This window comes from Sitophilus oryzae, unplaced genomic scaffold, assembly GCF_002938485.1.
Source record: "Sitophilus oryzae breed Bouriz unplaced genomic scaffold, Soryzae_2.0 scaffold_111_pilon_pilon, whole genome shotgun sequence".
Lineage (NCBI taxonomy): Eukaryota > Metazoa > Arthropoda > Insecta > Coleoptera > Curculionidae > Sitophilus > Sitophilus oryzae.
Genome location: NW_022145749.1, coordinates 3,856,033 through 3,877,179, shown reverse-complemented (window position 1 = coordinate 3,877,179; position 21,147 = coordinate 3,856,033). Strand labels below are relative to the sequence as shown.

General features: G+C 35.0%; 1 protein-coding gene and 2 long non-coding RNA genes across 3 annotated transcripts in view; 2 read left to right on the top strand and 1 right to left on the bottom strand.

The window, feature by feature from the left end:
• LOC115884190 (XK-related protein 7-like) overlaps nt 1–16,589 on the top strand; it is a 45,892-nt gene extending 29,303 nt beyond the window's left edge. The window contains exons 7-9 of the mRNA XM_030902684.1: nt 15,381–15,648; nt 15,793–16,002; nt 16,083–16,589. Coding sequence (XP_030758544.1) covers nt 15,381–15,648; nt 15,793–16,002; nt 16,083–16,236 — 632 coding nt within the window. The 3' untranslated portion in view covers nt 16,237–16,589. The remainder of the gene's footprint in view (nt 1–15,380; nt 15,649–15,792; nt 16,003–16,082) is intronic.
• A 1,245-nt stretch (nt 16,590–17,834) lies between these two features.
• LOC115884177 lies at nt 17,835–21,076 on the top strand. Its single transcript, XR_004050514.1, has 3 exons — nt 17,835–17,966; nt 20,511–20,596; nt 20,810–21,076. It is a non-coding gene; the product is annotated as an uncharacterized LOC115884177 (long non-coding RNA).
• On the bottom strand, nt 19,931–20,513 carry LOC115884181. The gene is made up of 2 exons (XR_004050518.1): nt 20,090–20,513; nt 19,931–20,027 (listed from the first exon to the last, which is right to left on the bottom strand). It is a non-coding gene; the product is annotated as an uncharacterized LOC115884181 (long non-coding RNA).
• Nucleotides 21,077–21,147: the final 71 nt, after the last annotated feature.

The window sequence follows — 21,147 nt, the reverse complement described above, 5'->3', positions numbered from 1 at the left end:
ACTTCCGCGGCAAATGTCCAAGAAAGACTGATCATTCTGATTGGTCCTGGTCCGGTCGTAGCTCACGTCGTATTGTTGGTAAGCAAAATCCTTGTCCAAAAATCTTGACGATCAGCGCCATCACCCGTCATAATTGGGAAACATTTGCTGGAACCATTTTGAATATTTCACTTACATGGCCCTGCTTTTTTCTATGGGATTGTTGTATGAACTAAAAATCACAAAAGTTGAGTGTATGAACTCGTAAGTTGTTTTTTTGGTGTAAGAATTTATAATATTGTTACGTTTTTCGTCGGTTCCGTGTGGATAGAAAGTCACAATTTATTTAAACACTATTTATTTAACACTAATTAACAAAAACAATAACGATAAAAGACTTATAGAACTATTTACAAACGATTTATAACTAAGAATTTATTTTGAATTTTAGCGCGTCAACTGTACTGGTATATTTATAACTGCCCTCTCTAGGCCACAGCCGCCGGCTTTTATACCTACATTTAAAGTTTACTAGAATAGTCCATAGATCGTTATGTGCGTAGAGAAGGTTTTCGAATGTTCTCGTATGTACTACTCCATTCCAGTGGGACTCGATCCTTCTCGAATTTTCGAATGAAGCATTGCGGTGTCTATGCGATGTTAAGGTCATCCGAGGGCGGGCCGTATTGTTAGGTTAGGTCGAGTCCACACCGGTCCGCAACACTACCCCCTTCTTAGGTACATGCTCGTCCCGAGATGTACACGGTGAATGAAGGTATTTGCAAAGCTGGCCCCTGGTACATTGAGAAGTCTGGTAGAAATAGCAGTCTACAGTTTTCTCTCCCGATCTCAGCTTTGGGTTGTAGCAGCAAACGAGGATCTCGATTCCTGTAAATCTGAACAAGACTTAAATCATGTTCCGGATTGTACGCCAACTCAAACCATCGAGTCCACAAGCCAGCTTCGGAATGGCTAATCGTGTAATGTTGTTGTTTAGCAGGGCTTCTCTCAGTTCAATCAGGGTCTTCCATATATTGAGATAAGTCGGCTTACTCGGGGACCATTCCTTGGTGACTAGGTAGAAAATGTGCCTTGCTTGACCATGCTCATTGTCGGTTAGCCTCAAGACGCTTCCAACCTCTGGATCCTGTCGGCGTAGTTCTCCGACACGCCCAAACTTCTCATTGAACGTCGCAGCGATTCCTCTGGACATCCGGAAATCTCGGGCCACACAATGAGCGAGCGAATAATCAGGAGGCACGGAAAAGAGGTCTCGTTGATCTTCTTTGGTTACACCATAGCGAGCCTTCTCACTGCTGTTGTATCGGGCTATGAAATCGTCAAAGAATATCTCCGAATCAGGGGGATCAAAGCTGCAGGTTCTCACGGTCCCAGCACGATCTTCTATTTCGCCTTGGTAGGGGCTCAAACGGTTGAAATGAACTATCCTCGGTTTTCCTTTTGGCAATTTTTTGATACGGTATACGACGTCATTAATCATATCCATGACTTCGTATGGGCCTTCCCACGAGGATTGTAGCTTCGGAGATAATCCACGACGTCTCTGCGAGTTGTACAGCCACACCAAATTCCCTGGTTGGTACCCTCCATGTTCGGCTTGAATGTCGTAGTGCTCCTTCATTCGGTCACTAGCGCTTTGAATATTTAGGCGGACTCGCTGATGAATGTCGTCTATCCTTTGGCGTAGTCTATGGACATAATCTTCTCTGGCGACATCTTCTCCCGGTCGGCAACCAAACTTCAGGTCACAAGGTAGGCGCACTTCCCGTCCCATAACGATGCTGGCTGGAGTTTGCCCTGTGGATTCTTGGACGGATGAATGATAGGCCAACAGGAACAGGTGAAGAAATTTGTCCCAGTCTCTTTGGTGGTCAGAGACTACTTTGGCCAAATAATGGTTGATGGTTCTGTTCATGCGTTCAACCATCCCATCGGATTGTGGATGCAGAGCAGTCGTCCTGGTCTTGCTGATGTTAAGGACCTCACAGAGAGACGCCTTGGAACAGATTGGACTCAAAATTTCTTCCCTGATCTGAATGCAGCTCCATGGGAACACCAAACCTTCAGATCCATTCCTTAACAAGAGCATCAGCAATAGTGGACGCTTCTTGATTTGGCAACGCGTAGGCCTCGACCCATTTGCTGAAGTAATCCATTACTACCACAATGTATTTGTTGCCATCGTTCGTCTCCGGGAAAGGACCAGCCACGTCGATCGCTATTCGTTCGAAGGGACTGCCAACATTGTACTGGCGCATAGGGGCTTTACCACGCTTTTGTGGCACATTGATGGCTGCGCAAATGTCACATTTCTTACACCAGGCCCTCACATCTTCTTTGCAGTTCACCCAGTAGAACCGTTCACGCAGCTTGCCAAGTGTCTTGGCAACACGCAGATGTCCACCGCTGGTTCCATTGTGAACTTCCTCCAAGACTTCTGGGACCCTCTTCTTTGGAATGACGATCTGCCTTCTCTCTTCTTGTCCCTCCGGTCTCTCGATTACACGGCGAGGTAGTCCGTTATCTATTACCAAGGAATTCCACTGGGCCCAGTACGACTTTACGTTCGGCGAATATCTGCAAACTTCTTCCCACGTTGGTCTTTGGCCTGCGTTTTTCCAGTTAATTACTAAACCTAATTCTGGGTCACTGGTTTGGTCATTTGCAAGATCTTCGGGTTGCCAACTATCATTAACCACACTTGTTCTTAGGAGTTTCACTTCTTTCTCTTCTGCTCGGGAACAATGCTTACAGTCCTTAACGCAAGGTCTTCTGGAAAGTGCGTCGGCATTCCGATGGATTGCCCCAGCTCGATGTTCTGTGTCGAAGTCAAATTCTTGTAATCGTTCAATCCATCTAGCTACCTGCCCTTCAGGATTCTTAAACTGCAACAGCCATTTTCTAATGCCAAAATCGTTTCGGTCAAAAACGTTTCGGTCACCAAAATTCTAATTTTTGTAGGCACGAGTCAAGGACACCTTCCAACTCAAAGCAAAATGTGTCAGTATGTACTACTAGCGTGTACTAGTGATGCGTCGGTATTTGAGTAACGCGATTTTGGAGCGGAATTTTTTTGTAACGTCGTGTCGCGCTCCACAACGAATCATGAACCTGTTACTGAAGAACGACGATCATAATGACGACAAAATAATAAATTATTTATAATTTGCAAATAAATTATTTATAATTTGCAAATAAATTATTTATAATCGCCCTTGAAGTTAGCTCGAACCGTAGTAACCGCATAGCGACGTGTTTAGCTCCAGCCGTCGCAATTTCGTCGGTCGCCAACAGTAGTATCAGCAACTGGTATGTCCGTAGCGCCGCGCGATCTCGATCGGAACGTGTTCACTACAGCCGTCGCGTCCTAGAGTTGTAGTTCCCTGTCGCGAACAGAAGTAACTGCTGTAACTGGGCATCGTCGCTCGACTTCGGCGGCGACTTGCTTCGCTCCAGCCGTCGCGCTCTTGGAGTTTTAGTTCCCTGTCGCGAACAGAAGTAACTGGTTCCTGCTGTAACTGACTATCGAGGCTCGACCTCAGCGGCGCAGCACGGCGGCCACTTCTTTCGTTCCAGCAGTCGCTGGACCGCTTCTAGGGTTCCGTTTTCGCCTGTCGCGATTTGGTCGGTTACTATTGACGTTGGTGCTCCCGTAGCTGCGTTACTTTCGAAATAGCAATTTTTGGTATGTACTAGGCATGGTATAACATAGCGTTTTTCGAAAGATGAAACGTAAAAGCAAATAAAATAAAATAAAATAAAAATGTTATTTGCTTTTATACATTTATATAAGTTTTATTGTTTATATCTATTTTTAAGGTCTAATGATGGCTAGAATTGCCGAACCCGGTCACCAATAAAGAATTTTTTTGACAGTGGTTTAAACTTCGTTCTTGATTTTAACATTAAATATATTATGTTGCAATATAATATATTTTTGTATTTCTCAGCAACGAAAATTTTAAAAAATATAGGGCCATTTTCAGTGAAGTAAACACCAATGCAATGTAACTGCGTTCTATTAAATTCAAATAAATTAAGTAGTGTATTTTAGTATAATATGATTGATAATAAATACATGTTAGGTAAATAAACCTTTTTACAAAAATATGAATAAATAAAGAAGAAAATATGATTGAAAAAAAAACGGAAACTTATAAAGCCACTCTCAATTGATTAAAAATTAAGTCCTAATTAGAGTAATATAATCTAACAAGAAAGAGAATTACATTTTACTAACATATACGGGAATAACGTAAGAATGATTTTATGATTACCTGACATGAACATTAACATTTTACTTCTAAATTTTCCCACGAGTAAGAAATATATCGTTACATTTTTCGTCGGTTCCGTGTGGATAGAAAGTCACAATTTATTTAAACACAATTTATTTAACACTAATTAACTAACAATAACGATTAAAAAACTTAAAGAACTCTTTATAACTTATTTACAATTTATCTAACTATTTATCTAACAGGAATTTATTTTGAATTAGTGCGGCGGTTGTAACTGTACGCGTCGACCGGTTGTTTTTCTCTGTCCTCTTCAGGCTTCGGGCATCGACTTATATATGAGAGAAACAGACAATCCAGACTTATCTCGAAAATTCTTAGCGGCGTTCTTCGAACGTCGGCGGGCGTATGTATCATAGCCGAGTGGCCAGACCTAAGGCCAAGTTCACACGGGTCCGCAACAATATTAGAGATAAAAACATACATCTAGATAAAAATTTTAGCATATGTACACTCAGAAAAAATTGCATTGTAAAATGCACAATAAATCACGTTAAAATAATTAACTCGTTCTATGGAATTCGATTTACCTAATTATTTGTTTCATAAACGATTACTGATAATATAATATTGTTTTATATACATAATAAAAATGAAAGCATTCGAAATAAAGTGAATACTGTTTTATCGGATATCTAATATTTAGTCCTTTTAAAGTAATTATTACTCTATATGTTTCAAAAGTACCACGTTTAAAATAAACTGGCATTGCCTTATTATTTTTGAAAAGTGTTGCTTGTCTATTTATTCCAATAAGACGTCCTTATAATAAATTTATTTTAAGCACGAGAGTATTTTATTTCTATAAGAATTGCTAACATTTCTGTTAGGCTTTTGTCACGTGATTAATATTTTCGAATATAAAGTCATGCATTTGAGGTGGACATCGAAAGATGGTGTTTGGCGGTATTGACGGGATAAGCCCGATCAGCCACACGTTGTTGTATGATTTTTGTCGCAGTCCATTATTTTGAATAGTACAATGATATTTATAGTATGTGACAGTTGTTAGTGACAAAAAGGAGAATTGTATCGTTTACAGGTTATGTGTTGTTTAATTAGTTGTTTAGAATGATCAAACGTTAATATTATTTCAGTAGCATTATAGCGGCCAAAAGTTTTCTTGAAGAGTGATGGAAACGACGCCGGCCGATATGATGCATTGTGATTTTGAATTTAACGCTGAACGAATTCAACAATTCAAATTTGCAAAGAATGTAATATTTCGCTAGATGATGAGAATTCAGATGTATAGGAATACGAAGTCAAGCGAGCAAAATTGTTAAAAAGGTGGAACTCACTACAGCTCGTACCAGTATAAAAGGTAAAAAAAATATATTGATGAACATTACAGAATGTACAGGGTAAGTCAACGATCGAGTAAGGTCATTATCTCTTTGTTTTGAGATTTACAGAAAAATGTTAAATATATAGGGAGGGTTAAGATCACATTTTAAAATTATTGTAGAATATACAGAGTGCTTCAAAAAAGTGTTACGGATATAACATGTTTTTTTAAATGCAACACCCTATTTTTTATTTAATTTTTTAAATTCTACATAAAATTCTACAACTTTTTTATCTAATAATATTTTTTTATAATATACAGGGTCCGGCAGTAGTGCGTGGGGCCATCTGTAGCTCCTAGAATAATAAACTTCACAATTTTTTTTAAGTGCAAACCAAATAAAGTATGTACTAGGATGTATTTCAAGAAAATATTTCAACTTTTATAGGGTGGCCCAAAAATGTGATCGATATGTTTTTTTTTAATGGAAGACACTGTATATTATTGCATTTTTGGCTTTCTTTTGGGCCACTTTACATAATATATTATATATGAGTAAATATATTTCGATAATATCAGAGATATTATAAATAAATAAATAAATGCCTTTATTGTCAAAAAATTTTTCAACTTGTAGACAAAGGTAAACTAACAAACAAAGTAGAAAAAAAACAAGGTACACAAACAAACAAAAGATAATACAAAACATTATATAAATAATATTGTCAGTCTTATTGTTAAAATAAACATTTATAAATGTTTACAATGTCAAAGAACAAAAAATTTAAAATAATATTCAAAAATATTTAGCCAGTTTATAGCAAAATATCAATGACCTCTAAATAAATTAATTTCGATGTCATTAGTAAATATAGCAATAGCAAACATTAGACCAGTGTTTCCAAGATCAAATTCGATTTTCAATTCAAATATAATTCATTTACGGCGTAGAAAGCCTTGTCTAGTAAATAAGAGTTTAATGCTTTGCGAAATGAAAAAAATGATGTTATGGATTTGATTTCAAATGGCAGGTGATTGTGCATTTTTTTCGAGTTGTATAATATTGAACTTTTAACTAACTCTGAGCGTGGGTAGCTAAAGCGTAGGTAGATAAAGATCTTGCTCCGCGTTCCTGAGTGGATAAGTGTGAGATGGCCTTTCTTGAGAAGCTGATACATGTTTACGTATTAGGCAAACGGATTCAAATATAAATAAGGAAGGAAGAGTCAATATTCTTAATTCCTTAAAAAAATCCCGGCAATGAGTTCTGCTGTTTAGTCCTAGTGAATATCGAACAGCTCTCTTCTGGAGCTTGAAAATGCGGTCAAATTGAGTCGCACAACACGTACCCCAGAATGGAAGGGAATGGAAAAGTGCATAATAAACAGTTCTAGCCACTGACAAGTTAAGCTCCTTAGAAACAGACCTTAATGCAAAACAGGCAGAGCTCAATTTTTTCGACAAAGCTTCGATATGTATGTCCCATTTCAGAGAATTGTCCACAACAAGCCCTAAAAATTTTACAGATTTTACGACGTCAATGGTGGTGCTGTTAAGTACAAAAGGCTGCAACGAGTTTTTATACGACAAAGCTTTAGTTTTAGAAATGTTGAGACTCAGGAGGTTCGAATCGCACCAAGATTTAATGGTGATTAAGTCATTTGATATAATCCTATGAAGTGCCGTGATGTCCTTGTTGCTCCAAGTGTAGCTAGTGTCGTCCGCAAAAAGACATATTTTGCCACTGATGTTTATGTTAGCAATGTCGTTAATAAAAAGAAGAAACAAAATAAGGCCTAGTACTGAGCCTTGTGGTCCTCCACATTCTATTGGCTTGCTAGAAGACAACGTGGTATCCACCCTCACAAGTTGACTTCTGTTGCTCAGATACGACTTAAACCATTCGAGAGATGATCCCCTGAACCCATAGTGCTGCAGTTTATTAATTAGGATCTTATGACACAATCGAACGCCTTAGAAAAATCACAGAAAATTGTTGCTGTAGAATGATGGTTGTTTAGGCTGGAGTAAACTTTATTAAGGAGGGAAAGCATAGCGTCATTTGTGGACTTGTTGCTTAGAAATCCAAATTGATATTCACTAAGTATTTTGTACTTAAACAGAAAAGATACCAGCCTTCTTTTAACCAACCTTTCTATGATCTTAGATAGCGTTGGAAGGAGTGCAATTGGGCGATAGTTAGAAGCTTCATCTTTGTCTCCTCCTTTGTGCAGAGGAATGATTATTGCCGTCTTAAGACATTTTGGAAAAATACCATTTTGGAACGACATGTTTGACGTTAATAACATGAACGACATTAATAAATAAATAAAAAATATATTTTTTCGACCTTCCGTATTTTTTTTACTTTATGAAGCACCCAGTATATTCTACAATAATTTAAAACGTGTATCTTAACCTTCCCTATAACTTTTGTATTTAACATTTATTTGTAAACCTCCAAACAATTATTGAGATAATGGACTTTATTCTATCGTTAACTCATCCTGTACAGAACAGAAATTTGTACAGGGTGGAAAATTTAATGTATTACCCAACTACAATATTTTTTCGCGAAAGAATGAGTGATTGACTTTCGAGTTTTTCAAGAAATTTAAGAACCCCACTTTTTTAAATTCAACATAGTGCGGTTTTCTCATCTATAGTGGCGTTAGGAACCTAAAAAATACTGTTTTTTGCAATTATACGATTCAGAAAACCTGCCAATCTTGTATACCCTGTATAGAAAAATTTCTGTTTCAGGTTAACTCCAGTTTTAAGATGGAGAAAAGTATATCATATATTTAACTAAACGTTGCTTTCTTTTTTAGAATCTCTAGGGCCTTTGAAGGAATCTAATAAAGACAGATCAATTCCAGGACATTACAAAATCCATTCGTCACTAGACAAAATTCACCAGGATACCCTTATATCTATTATTTTATTTTTATTTTGGAAGACATTCAATACAATTGTATTTACCTACTTATCACCAAAAGATTAATTCCGAAATAAAGTTATTTTCCTAATAAATTTGATATTTATTTCATTTAAATTGTTAGTACTGATCCTATTCGATTAAAATCAACTCAAGCTTTAAACAAAGTGACATATTAAATCATTAAGCATTGCATTTGAAAATATAAATAGAAAAGCTTGAAATTAAATGAATGTATTAGAAAAACAAAAGGAAAACACTAATAAACAAATATATATTTCTTTAAATCAAATAGGCAGCATTTTTATTCTAAATCTGATATACCACTAACAATGACAATGATCACGTATGTTTTGTATACGAGTATATGCATAAAATCAATAGATATCTTATTAATTCAATTATGACCATTAATGAGGCCAAAACATGTTTGATTTTATTTGATTCATTAGCATTATTTTTATTTTACAACGTTTTTTCTCTCAGTGTATTTATATATGATGGAATAATGATTTTAATTACATATGTCATTTTTTTATTGTTTAAGTTTTTAAAGAAACATATTTTAAGAACAAAAGATAGAAAAATGTAATTATCTTACAAATGTGTGTTTTTTTCTTTAAATTGTAGCGGTTATAACGTGGATCAGAAGAATATAAATCTAAATTATTGTTCGAAAAAATAAAAATTCTTCACTCTGAATAGATGGCGAATAAAAAGTATTGAATACCAATAAATTAATGTACATATTTTAAGTCAATCTATTCGTGCTTAAATAATAAAAACGTCAGTTTAGTGAATAGGGCATATTTTTTTATTTTATTTAATAGTTTAATTTCTAAAATTGAAACCTAACGTATTGCCACTGTCATAAATTCTTCTAGTCGTCCTGTATTGTTTACAAATTTGTCTATGAAATTGTTTATGAATTTACACGAGCACAGATATAACGGCAAGGTTGGGAGTAGTTGCAGTTTGTGAAAAAAGGTGGTGGAAAAGTCAATAAATCTCAGCAAAATGTATTTTGTGGTGGTAGAATTTAGAAATGAGTGGGAGGGGGGTTAGTCACTGCGACTTTACAGATCTATTGTCTCCCCCTTTCTTGAGTTATAACTCATCATGCAGTCCCAGGGCTTTGACAAAAGCCAGTAGCTGGGACGGTTTTATAGAGGGTAATTCTCCATCTCCAATATCAGTTGTACCTAAGTTCATGGCACGAATGATTGTAACAGCTGGTACAATTTTAAGAACCTGACAACACTGGTTGAGAGTAGGTAACTAATGCCAGAAATACTGCATAAGATAGGACCGCGACACTGAATGTCGGAACATCGATTACAAAATAGCGTTATTTTGTCGCGGTATTTTTCTGGAACGGTCGCTACTGTAACGCGACTCATGTGGAACCGGTATTCCCATCACTACCCTGTACAGTCCTATTATTTTCGGTAGTTCCACGGAGGTTAGTGCAATATATGCCTGGAAAATCTATATTGGTCTAGGAATTTCTGAATTTCTCTTTTATTTTGAGATTTTCTCAATCATTTTGAATGGTTTAAGTATCGTGTATGGAGTGTAGAGGTAAGGAGAAATATCTTCGTGCATTAAAAAATGGTCATAAAAAAGGGAAGACTTAAGATGGCGCTGCAAAAACCTAAAATTCAAAATATGCGCCGAAAATTTTTAGAACAGGAAGTGATTTAAAAGAGATAAATATTTGACGTGAAGCGCGGGTTTCAAAAAAATACAAATTCTATTTTCATGTCACACCAAATAAATTATCAATTTTTATTCAGCAGCGATAGACTGGGTCTCTAATATACGAAAATAATTGTTTTATATTCTAAAAAATAAAAACAAAGCTTTTTTGGGTAATGTTTGCTTATGTTACTTTTATTCTCTTATCTATGGTTACTTTTCATTTTTTAGATTTATGCGTCATTAGCGCCACTTATTGTTCCCATTTTTGTGACCACTTTTTCAAATATAGTCCCATAAGAGATTTTTTCATCTCTACACTCCATAGTATCGTGTGAGGTTAAGTTTGATCTTTTGAACAAGAGCTGACAAGTTTGCGCGCGATTCTTTTTTCTTTCAAAATTTGTTCGATTGTTTATCGTCTCTATTTTCTTAATTATGGAGTCGAATTATTCTTTTTGGTAATAAATGGAATGTTGGGAATTTTGTCATTACTCTGATTTAACTATTCAGCACAGAATTTTTTTTCTAGATACTCATAGTTTTTTAATACTAAACTTTATAAGTAGAAGAAAGATAAAACTAACGGAAATACTACGTAGGTCAAAATCATTCCTAATAATGAAACTCTAGTAATCGACCAATTAGAGAGTGAGAAATCCCACTTTTTCTAAAAATACAAAATTGTAGTGTAGAGGAATACGGAAACTGCGAAAGGACCCTCGCCACCTGGTGAACAGAGCCTCGAAGCATCCGATCATTGTATATCTACGTTATTCATAATCAAGGGTTAAATATACGCGGTACCGTAAAAAGTTAAATATAAAAGTTATAGGGTTTTTAAACGTCTATTGGCGAGTAATATTTTAAGTAGACAGTGTCGTATAATTGGAACCCTCTGTATATTATTGGATATTTTAATTCTTCCTTCAATTCTAAGCCGAAATGAGATACACACAATGTACATCAAACCAACCGTTTCCGACTTATTGATACTTGAAAATATCACTTAAACAATTTTTAGATAATTTTTAAAATTAACTTGTAATTAAAATGTGTGTATTTGAAAAAAGAACAGTTTTTGATCAAAAAATTTTAAAAATTGGGTGTACAGTCCTATTTCATAAGGTGCTCAAAGTGTTCTCCATAAACTTCTTGACAATAATAAATCCGCAATCCGCTGAAGACAATTTTGAAGTGTATTTGCAAGAGCATTTTGAGAAACAGACGACAACGAAGGCTTTCGGTGGCGTATCGTGTTTCCACGATTTAACACAGAGTTGTTGTAACACACTTCTTTCTAGTTAATTATTTTATGCGCTGTACTAGCGGTCGAGTCAAGCCAATCACGTTTATCTTCGACATATTCTGGAGCGCCATGTTGGACGCTGTCATTTCATTTTGCATTTGATTGTCGTGTGTTGCATCGTGTGGCAATTAAGTTAGTTCTCAAAGTAATTACTCACATAGCATACTCAGAAGCAGAATGCCACTGCTTGATAGATATTGTGGAAATTTATAAATTAATAATAGAAAATCTGTTGTTTAATCTCTATACAATTAACACTAAAAATCAATAATCCCTCTTTAATAAAAGAAAGATTAAGTTTATAAAACTATTTATTCCAAAAAATATTTGAAAAGAAAATAGTAACAGAAATACCTACCAATTTTGTTATTAAAAAAATTAAAAATTAATATTACAGAATGAAAAATTAGAGCTTGAAATAAAATGATTAAAAAAACAATTGTATAATATCTGTTAATAGTTTATATAATTTTTTTAATAGTAAATATAATTTTTATGCAATTAATCCTAAAAATCCATAAACCCCTTAAAAGTACAAAATTAATTCATTTATTATTAAAAATAAGCTTAAAAACCTACACAAAAGTTTTGTTCTGCCAAGTAGTCATCTGAAGAATCACACTCACTGCTATCTCGCCAAAACATATTATTTCTTTTATTGCCTGATTCATATTCAGATGATGAGGAGGATGACATTTTTATATATTTAAAAAAATGTAGACTGGAACGCCAGAAACTTCGTGGGGAAACAAGATTAAAATTAAAAGTGAAGGTAACGTCAGAACTGAACCGAAGGTTGACAGTTCAAACGAGCTCGAAGCGTCGCGTCGGTCGACTCCAACCGGTGCGGCGCCTGCGTTTCAACCGGATGATGGTCGTTTATCATACCAAAACCATCGGCTGAACGTCGATTGAGGCTCAACCGTCGGTGAACTAGACTTTATAACACCCGCCCTAATACCCGGCCTGAGTGGTTTCCGGAGACAGTTGTAGTGTAACAACCCAAATTCGTCAAAAAAGTTGAAGAGGTAATATTTTTGGCCAACTGTATAATAAAACAATTTAAATGAAAGCAAAGGAACCTACGTTGTGTTAAATATTTTTTTTATTGTGATTACCTCGGATGCGCCTCGACAGAAGCAATATTTTGGGAAATTTGACGAGAATAGGTTATGTAAATAAAACGCTAAATTTGTAAATAGCCCTGCTTATTTTATTAAATGAAATGAAAAGAGTGCCGTACTCTGCCTGGAATTCACATGTAAAAGAGCACGGCAGAGAAAACCATGATCACTATTCCAGAGACTCTAACTATGCTGTCCTTAACTTTAATAAAAGAGAAATAATAATAATATAGAAGCTGTCCTCATACCAAGGTTTGTAGTTTATACATTCAAACATGCCACATTTATCATTCAAAACTGAAAAGTGTTTGGTTAGTGGCAGGTCGCGCCGCCTGCAGGTACTAAGGTCTGGTTTCGGATCTCGAAGCTAAAGTTGGATGTTTGGTGTAAATATCTTAATATTATATTTGCTTTAAGTTGCCCTCTGCGAGCTAGATATTCGCCCAGTCACGGTCGAAAAGTAGTACATTCAACAGCTCATTTCTCGACCAACATCGACGACTGGACAGCACATTATTTAGATTACTTTTAAACTGAAATTATTTACAGCATAAATAGATTCCATTAAATGCATACACATGTTATATGATATAATTCTCAGATGAAATAAACAAGAAAAAACTTTAATACAGAATATTAGGACAGAAAAATAAAATATATGCTTTAGTTAACATTAGTTAAATAATGAGAAAATATTTACTTTACCTTTAATAACATTCTTTGTCACAAAACTCAAGAACCAAAAATAACATCAATGCGTCTCGAATCGTAGTCTCAAAGCTAATCATCTTTACAACTATGATCTCTGGTCGTCGCCTCTTTCCCTCTCCCTACTTTTGCGAATAATATTTTAAAAATCAATAATTTTATTTATGTATACAGAGTGTCTTAAAACTGAATATTTTAGATTTAAAGAAATATGTCTATTTTTAAATAGGCGGTTCATCTCACAGTGTTACCAGAACTACTGATAAATCCGTACGTTTATGGATTTTGGGTACAATACGTTAATAATACGGATTTCATTAAACAATAATTTATTATAATATTATATAATTAAACAAAGAACGGCGTCAGAGTTGGCTTGGAAATAAAGATCTCTGTTATCTAATATGTAAAATATTGTGGTAAATGTCAATAATCGTCATTTCCAAGCCAATTAAACGACTTTTTTCGATCATGCGATATATTCAGTACCTATAAAAGAATTTTTATTTTTGTTGTTTATTCTATGTTTAACAAGAATACATTTTCAGTACATAAATGCAGATTTTTCATCCAAAGAAATTTTTGTCAATCGTATTACGGATTTTACACAATTTAATATGGCAATACTGTCGCTTTCAGTTCCACACCATCTTCTATATTCCTTCGCTGGCCGACTTAGAGAAAATAAAATTATTTATGCGTTGGCCGCAGAAGAATTGGTGTCTCCACTGTACAGCACTTGAGACGTAAGGGGAAATCAAATTAGCCTTGTCACGAATTCGTCCCATTAGGTTGCGTATCTTCCTAATTCTATCAATCAACGGTTCTAGTGTCTTCTATTCGTTCTATCGTCGGATTCATTGGCAGTGTCCCTGCATCGATGCGATTCTAGAAGGTCATATTAGTGCGAGGCTAGTTTCGCGACAATATGAAGTGGCGGTTTAGGACCAGGAAATAAAAAACCTTTTATTTGAAAAACTGCCGACGTTTCAACGTGTATTCTCGTCTCTTTCAAGGCTATTTTCAGCTAAAAGTTTTTTTTTGTCAAAAATAAGTAAGTAGCTTATCCTGATAGTATAGGTACAATCAACAACTGCAGGCTGTAATAAAATTCATTAAATAAATTTATTACTTCCAAAACGCTTCGCATTCTCTCAGCACAAAATGCCATTTTGCGGAAACTGTGATACTTAATAATTATTTGACATTAGTTGTATCAACTTAATTATTTGACATTAGTTGTCAAATTAGCATTTATAGATGTATAAAATGAGATTAAATCAAGTCTGGAAATTACAAAATTTTCGTTTAACATTTCAAAATCAAAACTTCATAACTCGTAAAATGGTTGAATTTATGTACATTATGTGTATTACGATTATTTCTTAAAATTGAAAGAAGAATTGAAATATGCTCTAATTTATATGGGGTTGCATTTAAAAAAAATGAAACTCTGATATGTCACAACTTTAACACCGACCCTGTATATTTAAATTTACTACTATCTAATAGAGATTTGAAAACCCTATAACTTTTGTACTTAACTTTTTGCTGTACGTTGTATGCTGTATATATTACTTTTACTTAATAATCGACCATTCTCATACATAACAGCAACCCTGTATAACATTGAAAACATAGTGTAATAGTAGCATTTCAATTGATAGTTCATGATAAATTCCGATAATCTGACTACTATCAATTTGCTACTAAGATATGAATTACTATTTATTTTTTTTGTACCCTGTATATTTAAATTTACTACTATCTAATAGAGATTTAAAAACCCTATAACTTTTGTACTTAACTTTTTGCTGTACGTTGTATGCTGTATATTTTACTTTTACTTAATAATCGACCATTCCCATACATAACAGCAACCCTGTATAACATCGAAAAACATAGTGTAATAGTAGCATTTCAATTGATAATTCATGATAAATTCCGATAATCTGACTACTATCAATTTGCTACTAAGATATGAATTACTATTTATTTTTTTTTCATAACACTGTAGGAAGCAGTGTTGGATCCCGAGTAAACATACATCAGAAGTTGCAAGAGAAGAAGCAAAAGCAATTAGCTGAATTGAAGATTATTGAAGAAGAAATAAAACAAGGGAAACTGGTGGGACCAGAAAATACAGATTTCGATGACAGGCAGCCCATACCACGAGCAAAAAAGCATGTAGAACCCCAACTTTTGAGTTTGGCCTCTTTGAACAACTTGGTTAGCTACGGGGTGAACTTGAACAGAAGACCGCCACCTAGAGCTCCGAGAAACAGGTATGAATTAGTATTTATACGAACTTAAAGAAAACACAGTAGTTTTCTTTAAGTTTTTATTGTTAACACCTTAGATCACAGTGTGTAAGAATTGTATCTCTTTCATGCATGTTCTGGTTACAGTGGTTCATGTTTGTGTTATAGAACTCCTGAACTGCTGCTCACACCAAGATACCTGTACTGTGACTGTGTAGGTGGCAGTAGCGTGAATAATAGTCAACCGCCTGTGGAAACAACTGAGTTGGTAGGGGGCAATACCGGAATGACCCATCATTCAGTAGGCTCAGATTTGGAAAGCCAAGTGTCTTTGCCTAGATCATACACACTGCCCAGGGAGTTCAAATATTACAGAAGGTATATTTTTTCCAACATTTATTTTCTTATTTCTAATTTTAACTGCTAACAGCGGTTTATTGAACTACTTTTTTTTGTAGGCAAAGAACTGGCAGGGCTATGCAAGCTGTCGCCTCCACTAATAGCAGCGACGGTGATGTGGACAGCGCAGACGACGAATCTGACTGTAATCCCCCACCTCCTGCTATTGTTAGACCGCTTCGAAGGCCTTACAGACATGAAACCAAGTTGTGACCAAAGTGGAAGTTAGGGGACTCTATTTATTTCAATATTAATTTAACTCTAAGAAATTTCAAACAATTTGTGCCTTTTATAGAAATATAAAGCGATATTTTTCGAGACATTTAATATAGTAGTTTGTATAATTATATATTTTGGATAAAGTAAATTTGTTAAAGGGAATAACAAAAAACAACAGTAAGAAAATGTATGTATATTTGTAAAAAACAGACTATATTCCATTTTCACACAAGTTATATAATGTAATTTTTTTATTTACTACTGTTTAATATTAAGATTTTATTTATTTTTTGTACATCTCTAGTTTGTAACTTAAAATATAATACTGTTTATTTTTTTTGATATTCACTGTGAATTTTGCTTTATACTGGCCTGGTCATTCTAAATTTGATATTTGTATTTGATTGAGAGGTAAGACAAAGATAAAATAGTTATAGCTAGTAGAAAGACAGAAATACAAAGAAATGCAGAGTTGCTACGTGCGGCAAGCATGATTTAAGATTAAAGATAAAAATGAAACTCATTTTAATCAAGCACACCAACAGACTAAAATATAACGTAATGTATTAGAACCTGAGATTGGAACTGTAGTAAATTTCCTTTAATTATTGATATTTAACGGTCTAATTGGAAAACGGATCTCGTACAGTTTTATAAGCGCCGCTGGTATACAGTGGCACGAATTGCTTTGTACGGTTTTACTTGTGCATGTGGAGTACGGTTTTCTAGTATGTAGAGGTAACTTTCTAATTAAACCAATAATACGACGTTGTGTTTCAAAAGTATTATTATTTGAAAAATAAAATAAAATATATGTATTAGGTTTGTATACATTCGTCCTCCGTCGTTCCGTCACTCCAATCATATTTAAGTATGGGCTGTCATTTTTGACACAATTGCATTTTATTTCGTTGCTTCGCTATTACAGAGGCTATTATATTTTGCGGTTATATTTTATAGTTATCACAGCTTCAACATTAACATGGCTCAGTAGTTGAAGTTCAGTTTTTGGTAGCCCTTGTCTAAGTTGGAGAGCTAGCAGCAATTGAGCTAAATTTATAAACTCGGAAGTTGTAGTTCAGTTGTGGACGTTGTGGTTCAGTTTCAGTTGGATGTTCGCAGCAGTTGTGCAATATGTTTGCATATATAACTGCAACGAAACTGTCAGTTTCGATTGTAGATTAGGTTTGGAATAGTAAATATTTCGAACGTTTTTCTTTCTATTTAAAAATACCATTGATCTTTTTCAAAGTTCAAACAGAATTGTAATGAAGTTTATAAAAATTTCTGCACTTATTCCTGGGAGACCTTGTATATTGTGTTAATTAATATTACTTCATTTTCTTTTAATAATGACAGTCAATGTATTTTATTGTTAATTATTAAATCATTATTGTAATGAACTTCATTAGTGTTCCGATTGTTAAATTAAATAAGTTAAATATTTAATTGCCATATTGTAAGAGAGTTTTGATCGGTTTTGGTCGCTATAGTTTAATGCGAGAAATCGAACCGTTCGCGCCGCTCGCCCTACTCTGCTAGTGCAGGCTGTGTGGAGGGGAGCACCAGTCGAGTACCTTGGCTACAGCAGTTCAAAACGACGTTTGTGGTCGCACGCGAAACAATGAGTTCGAGTCCGGAGTGCCCCGCCAAGTGACCAGCTGCCAGCCGCCGATCGCCGCCGTACTGCGCTAGGTAAGCACCAGCCGCCGAAGTGTTCGAAGGTAGGTCGTATTCTTGTTATGATTACTAGCGTTTACTCTACCATCTAAGCGCGTTATAGGGATAAGGGAGAGCGAAGGTTGCCGACCAGGCGAAAGAGGGAATACGGGGTGCTAGGGCAGGTGCCGGAAACTTTGTCCCTTAAGGGTAGTCTGACAACTGCTTCGGTATAACGTACCTCTTGGGAAAAGCTAATTAAGGGCAAATAATTAATTTATTTTATTAACAGAGTTGCCGACCAGGCGAAAGAGGGAATATGGGGTGCTAGGGCAGGTGCCGGAAACTATGTCCCTTAAGGGTAGTCTGACAACTAGTCCGGTATAACGTACCTCTCGGGAAAAGCTAGTTAAGGGTTAATCATTAATTGTTTTTATTAAGGGACTGCTAAAGTGGTTCAGTATACGCACGTGTCGCGAATATTTATGGTGCTTGAACCGGATCTCGCCCAACTCCCGAGGCTGGTTGTGTCGCGCCCGCTTTTCTCCAGGTGTGTCGTCCGGACGGCACCCTGCGACAGTGACGCTGGATGGGATCTCGCCGAAATCCTGAGGCTGTCGGGAGCGCCAAGAATTTCTTAATTCTACTTTTTCCTAACATTACGATTGCGTCCGAACGTCTTCGGAAAGTAAAAAACACTGTTGCCAGTATTCGCATATTTTCGTAAGTATATCAGACAGAGTGAATTATTATGAAATTATTGTTCGTTACTGAACGGAGTGAACTATTGTGAATTGAAAATGGAAGGATTATTTAAAAAGGAAGCCAGAAGGTAGGAAATTTCATTTGTGCTTATCTTTTGTAGTTATGTATTAAAAAAAAACAAAATATTCAGTATCCATAATGTTTCGGTTTACTTATAACTTGATTAGCATGTATTTAAGTGCAAGGTAATTAATTAATTTGTAATAAAATACTTTCAGATCCTCTCAAAGTGGAGGACAAGTACTGGCAGCTGGATAATCCAACTCCGATTGGATCCGCAATTATATGAAGATATAGATGTGAAAATAATAATAGTGGAATATATTAGCGGTAAGTAAAAATAAGTACCTCGGCCTCTGTCTCGGTGTTATAGTTTTGACAGTAGTTGGCTCCCAAATAATTTAAAATGAATTGTAATTTTATTTCTAGTAGTTCGAGCAGCAACGGTGGCAAAATGGTGTCTAGTTAGTTACCATAGTTACAATAGAACAAAAAGGTATGTACTTGGTATGTACCTTTTTTAAAATGGAAAAGACACATTTCTTTCCTAGACTTAATAATTAAAATAAGATTATTAACATTTTCAATTATATTCACTTTGGGTAGATATTGCTTTAAATAATAATATGTAATGTGTTTTACCCAATCTTTAATTTGACGGTGTTGTTAAATTCATTACTCATACATTTTTTTGTTTATAGGTAGGTGTAGGTATACCTACGCTCACCTTCAGTAGCACTTTTTCACCAGCCACCCGCAGTTCGCAGTCACTAGAATACCAGAGGGACTACAGTTTGATTTATTTTATTTTATCATACATTTATATTTTGTAATAAACCATTTCATATAATACCTACTTCCATGCTTTATTTTGACCGACTTAAAGTTCATGAATAAATTCGAAATATTTTGAAAAAATTTCTTATTAAGGTCTTAAAATTGAATTGCAATATCATTTAAGGGTGGTAAAAAGGTTGAGTTGGGGGAAAATGTTTTTTTCTAGTACCTTAAACTTCTTCAGTAAACTCAAAATAGCCTAAAAACGTTCCTCAGAGTCTCTAAATTAAAATACAAAATTATTTAATTGGGATGTTCTGGGTAATTTTATAAATAAAATACTCTTTGACTCCAGAACATTTATTTTATTTTCAGTTAACCCAGAGAATAGTTAACCTCTAAATTGACTCTAGGGATTATTGCCATTATTAGAATTCTCTGCTCTTATTTATTTAATTATACCATAGGCAACCAATAATACACACTCTCATGACATCATATATCTTTAATTTTGAAAGCTCTAAACATATATAACTGTGTATATAACTATTTAAATTTTGCTGTGTATATGACGGACCATGATTCTGAAAAGAATTAATTATGTTAGAAAGTCACTGCACATAATATGTTTTTAAAATATATTTACCTTTGTATGTTTCCTGCTTCTCCTTCGTGATGCTTGTGCTATAACGTTCTAATGTTCTAAAAAAAACATTAACTGTCAAAATTACAATTTTGTTTTAATTTCCAATAAAATTAGTTTGTTTTTCTCGTTTTTCTGCTTCATCTGTCTCTTTTTCCTTCACCCTTCCTCACAAGATTTATCAGTTATATAAAAATGTTTAATTTAATTTCCAGTTAATCGCATACCACACTGTTTCCGATTAAAAATATTATCAATACTCAATGCGTCTGCATAATTATAACATTTTATTTTTATATCACTTTCTAACTTAACGTATGGAGCACCTGGCCAGCCTCTAACTTTTCGAGTCTCAACTCTCGATAGCGACTGCGAGGAGCGACGTTGACAAATTTAACACGTTTTTTTCCTTCATTTCATGTAGAATGTACGGGAGAACGAGGTGGCGGTATTCGAGGTGGCGGTATTCGTCCTACGGGGTATTTATAAGGCATATGATATATGAGATAGGTAGGTATGTACCATGTGGTAGGTACAATATGATAGAAAAAAAAACGGCGTCAGTGAGGGCTATGAAATGAAGATCGGTGTCTTTTATATGTAAAATTATATAGGGAATGTCAAGGATCGTCATTTCCAAGCCAACTGGACGCCGTTTTTTCGATTATATGAGACATAAGTGTCAGCCTTGCTACACCACAGACCTTTATATTATACTTCTAGCACAAGGACATATCGGCAAGCCTTAGGTTGGTGTTTACGCGTATAGGTGTGAATCGCTATGGTGACACATAACCACACTTAATCTGATGATTTCCTATGCATTCAATACCAAGTTCAATACATCTGATTGTAATAAGCATATTGGCCATACTCTTCATATACATGAAAATCGTATCAATCGTGTATCACATAGCACATTTAAGAGGACTGATCCTATAAAGGCATTTATTTTTGTTTTCTATTTATAACCTCGTTAACTCATTTATTTTGTAGATTTATTGAATATTAAGCTCTAGGATAAAAAAACCTGCTTAGACAGAACATGGGTATTTTCAGAA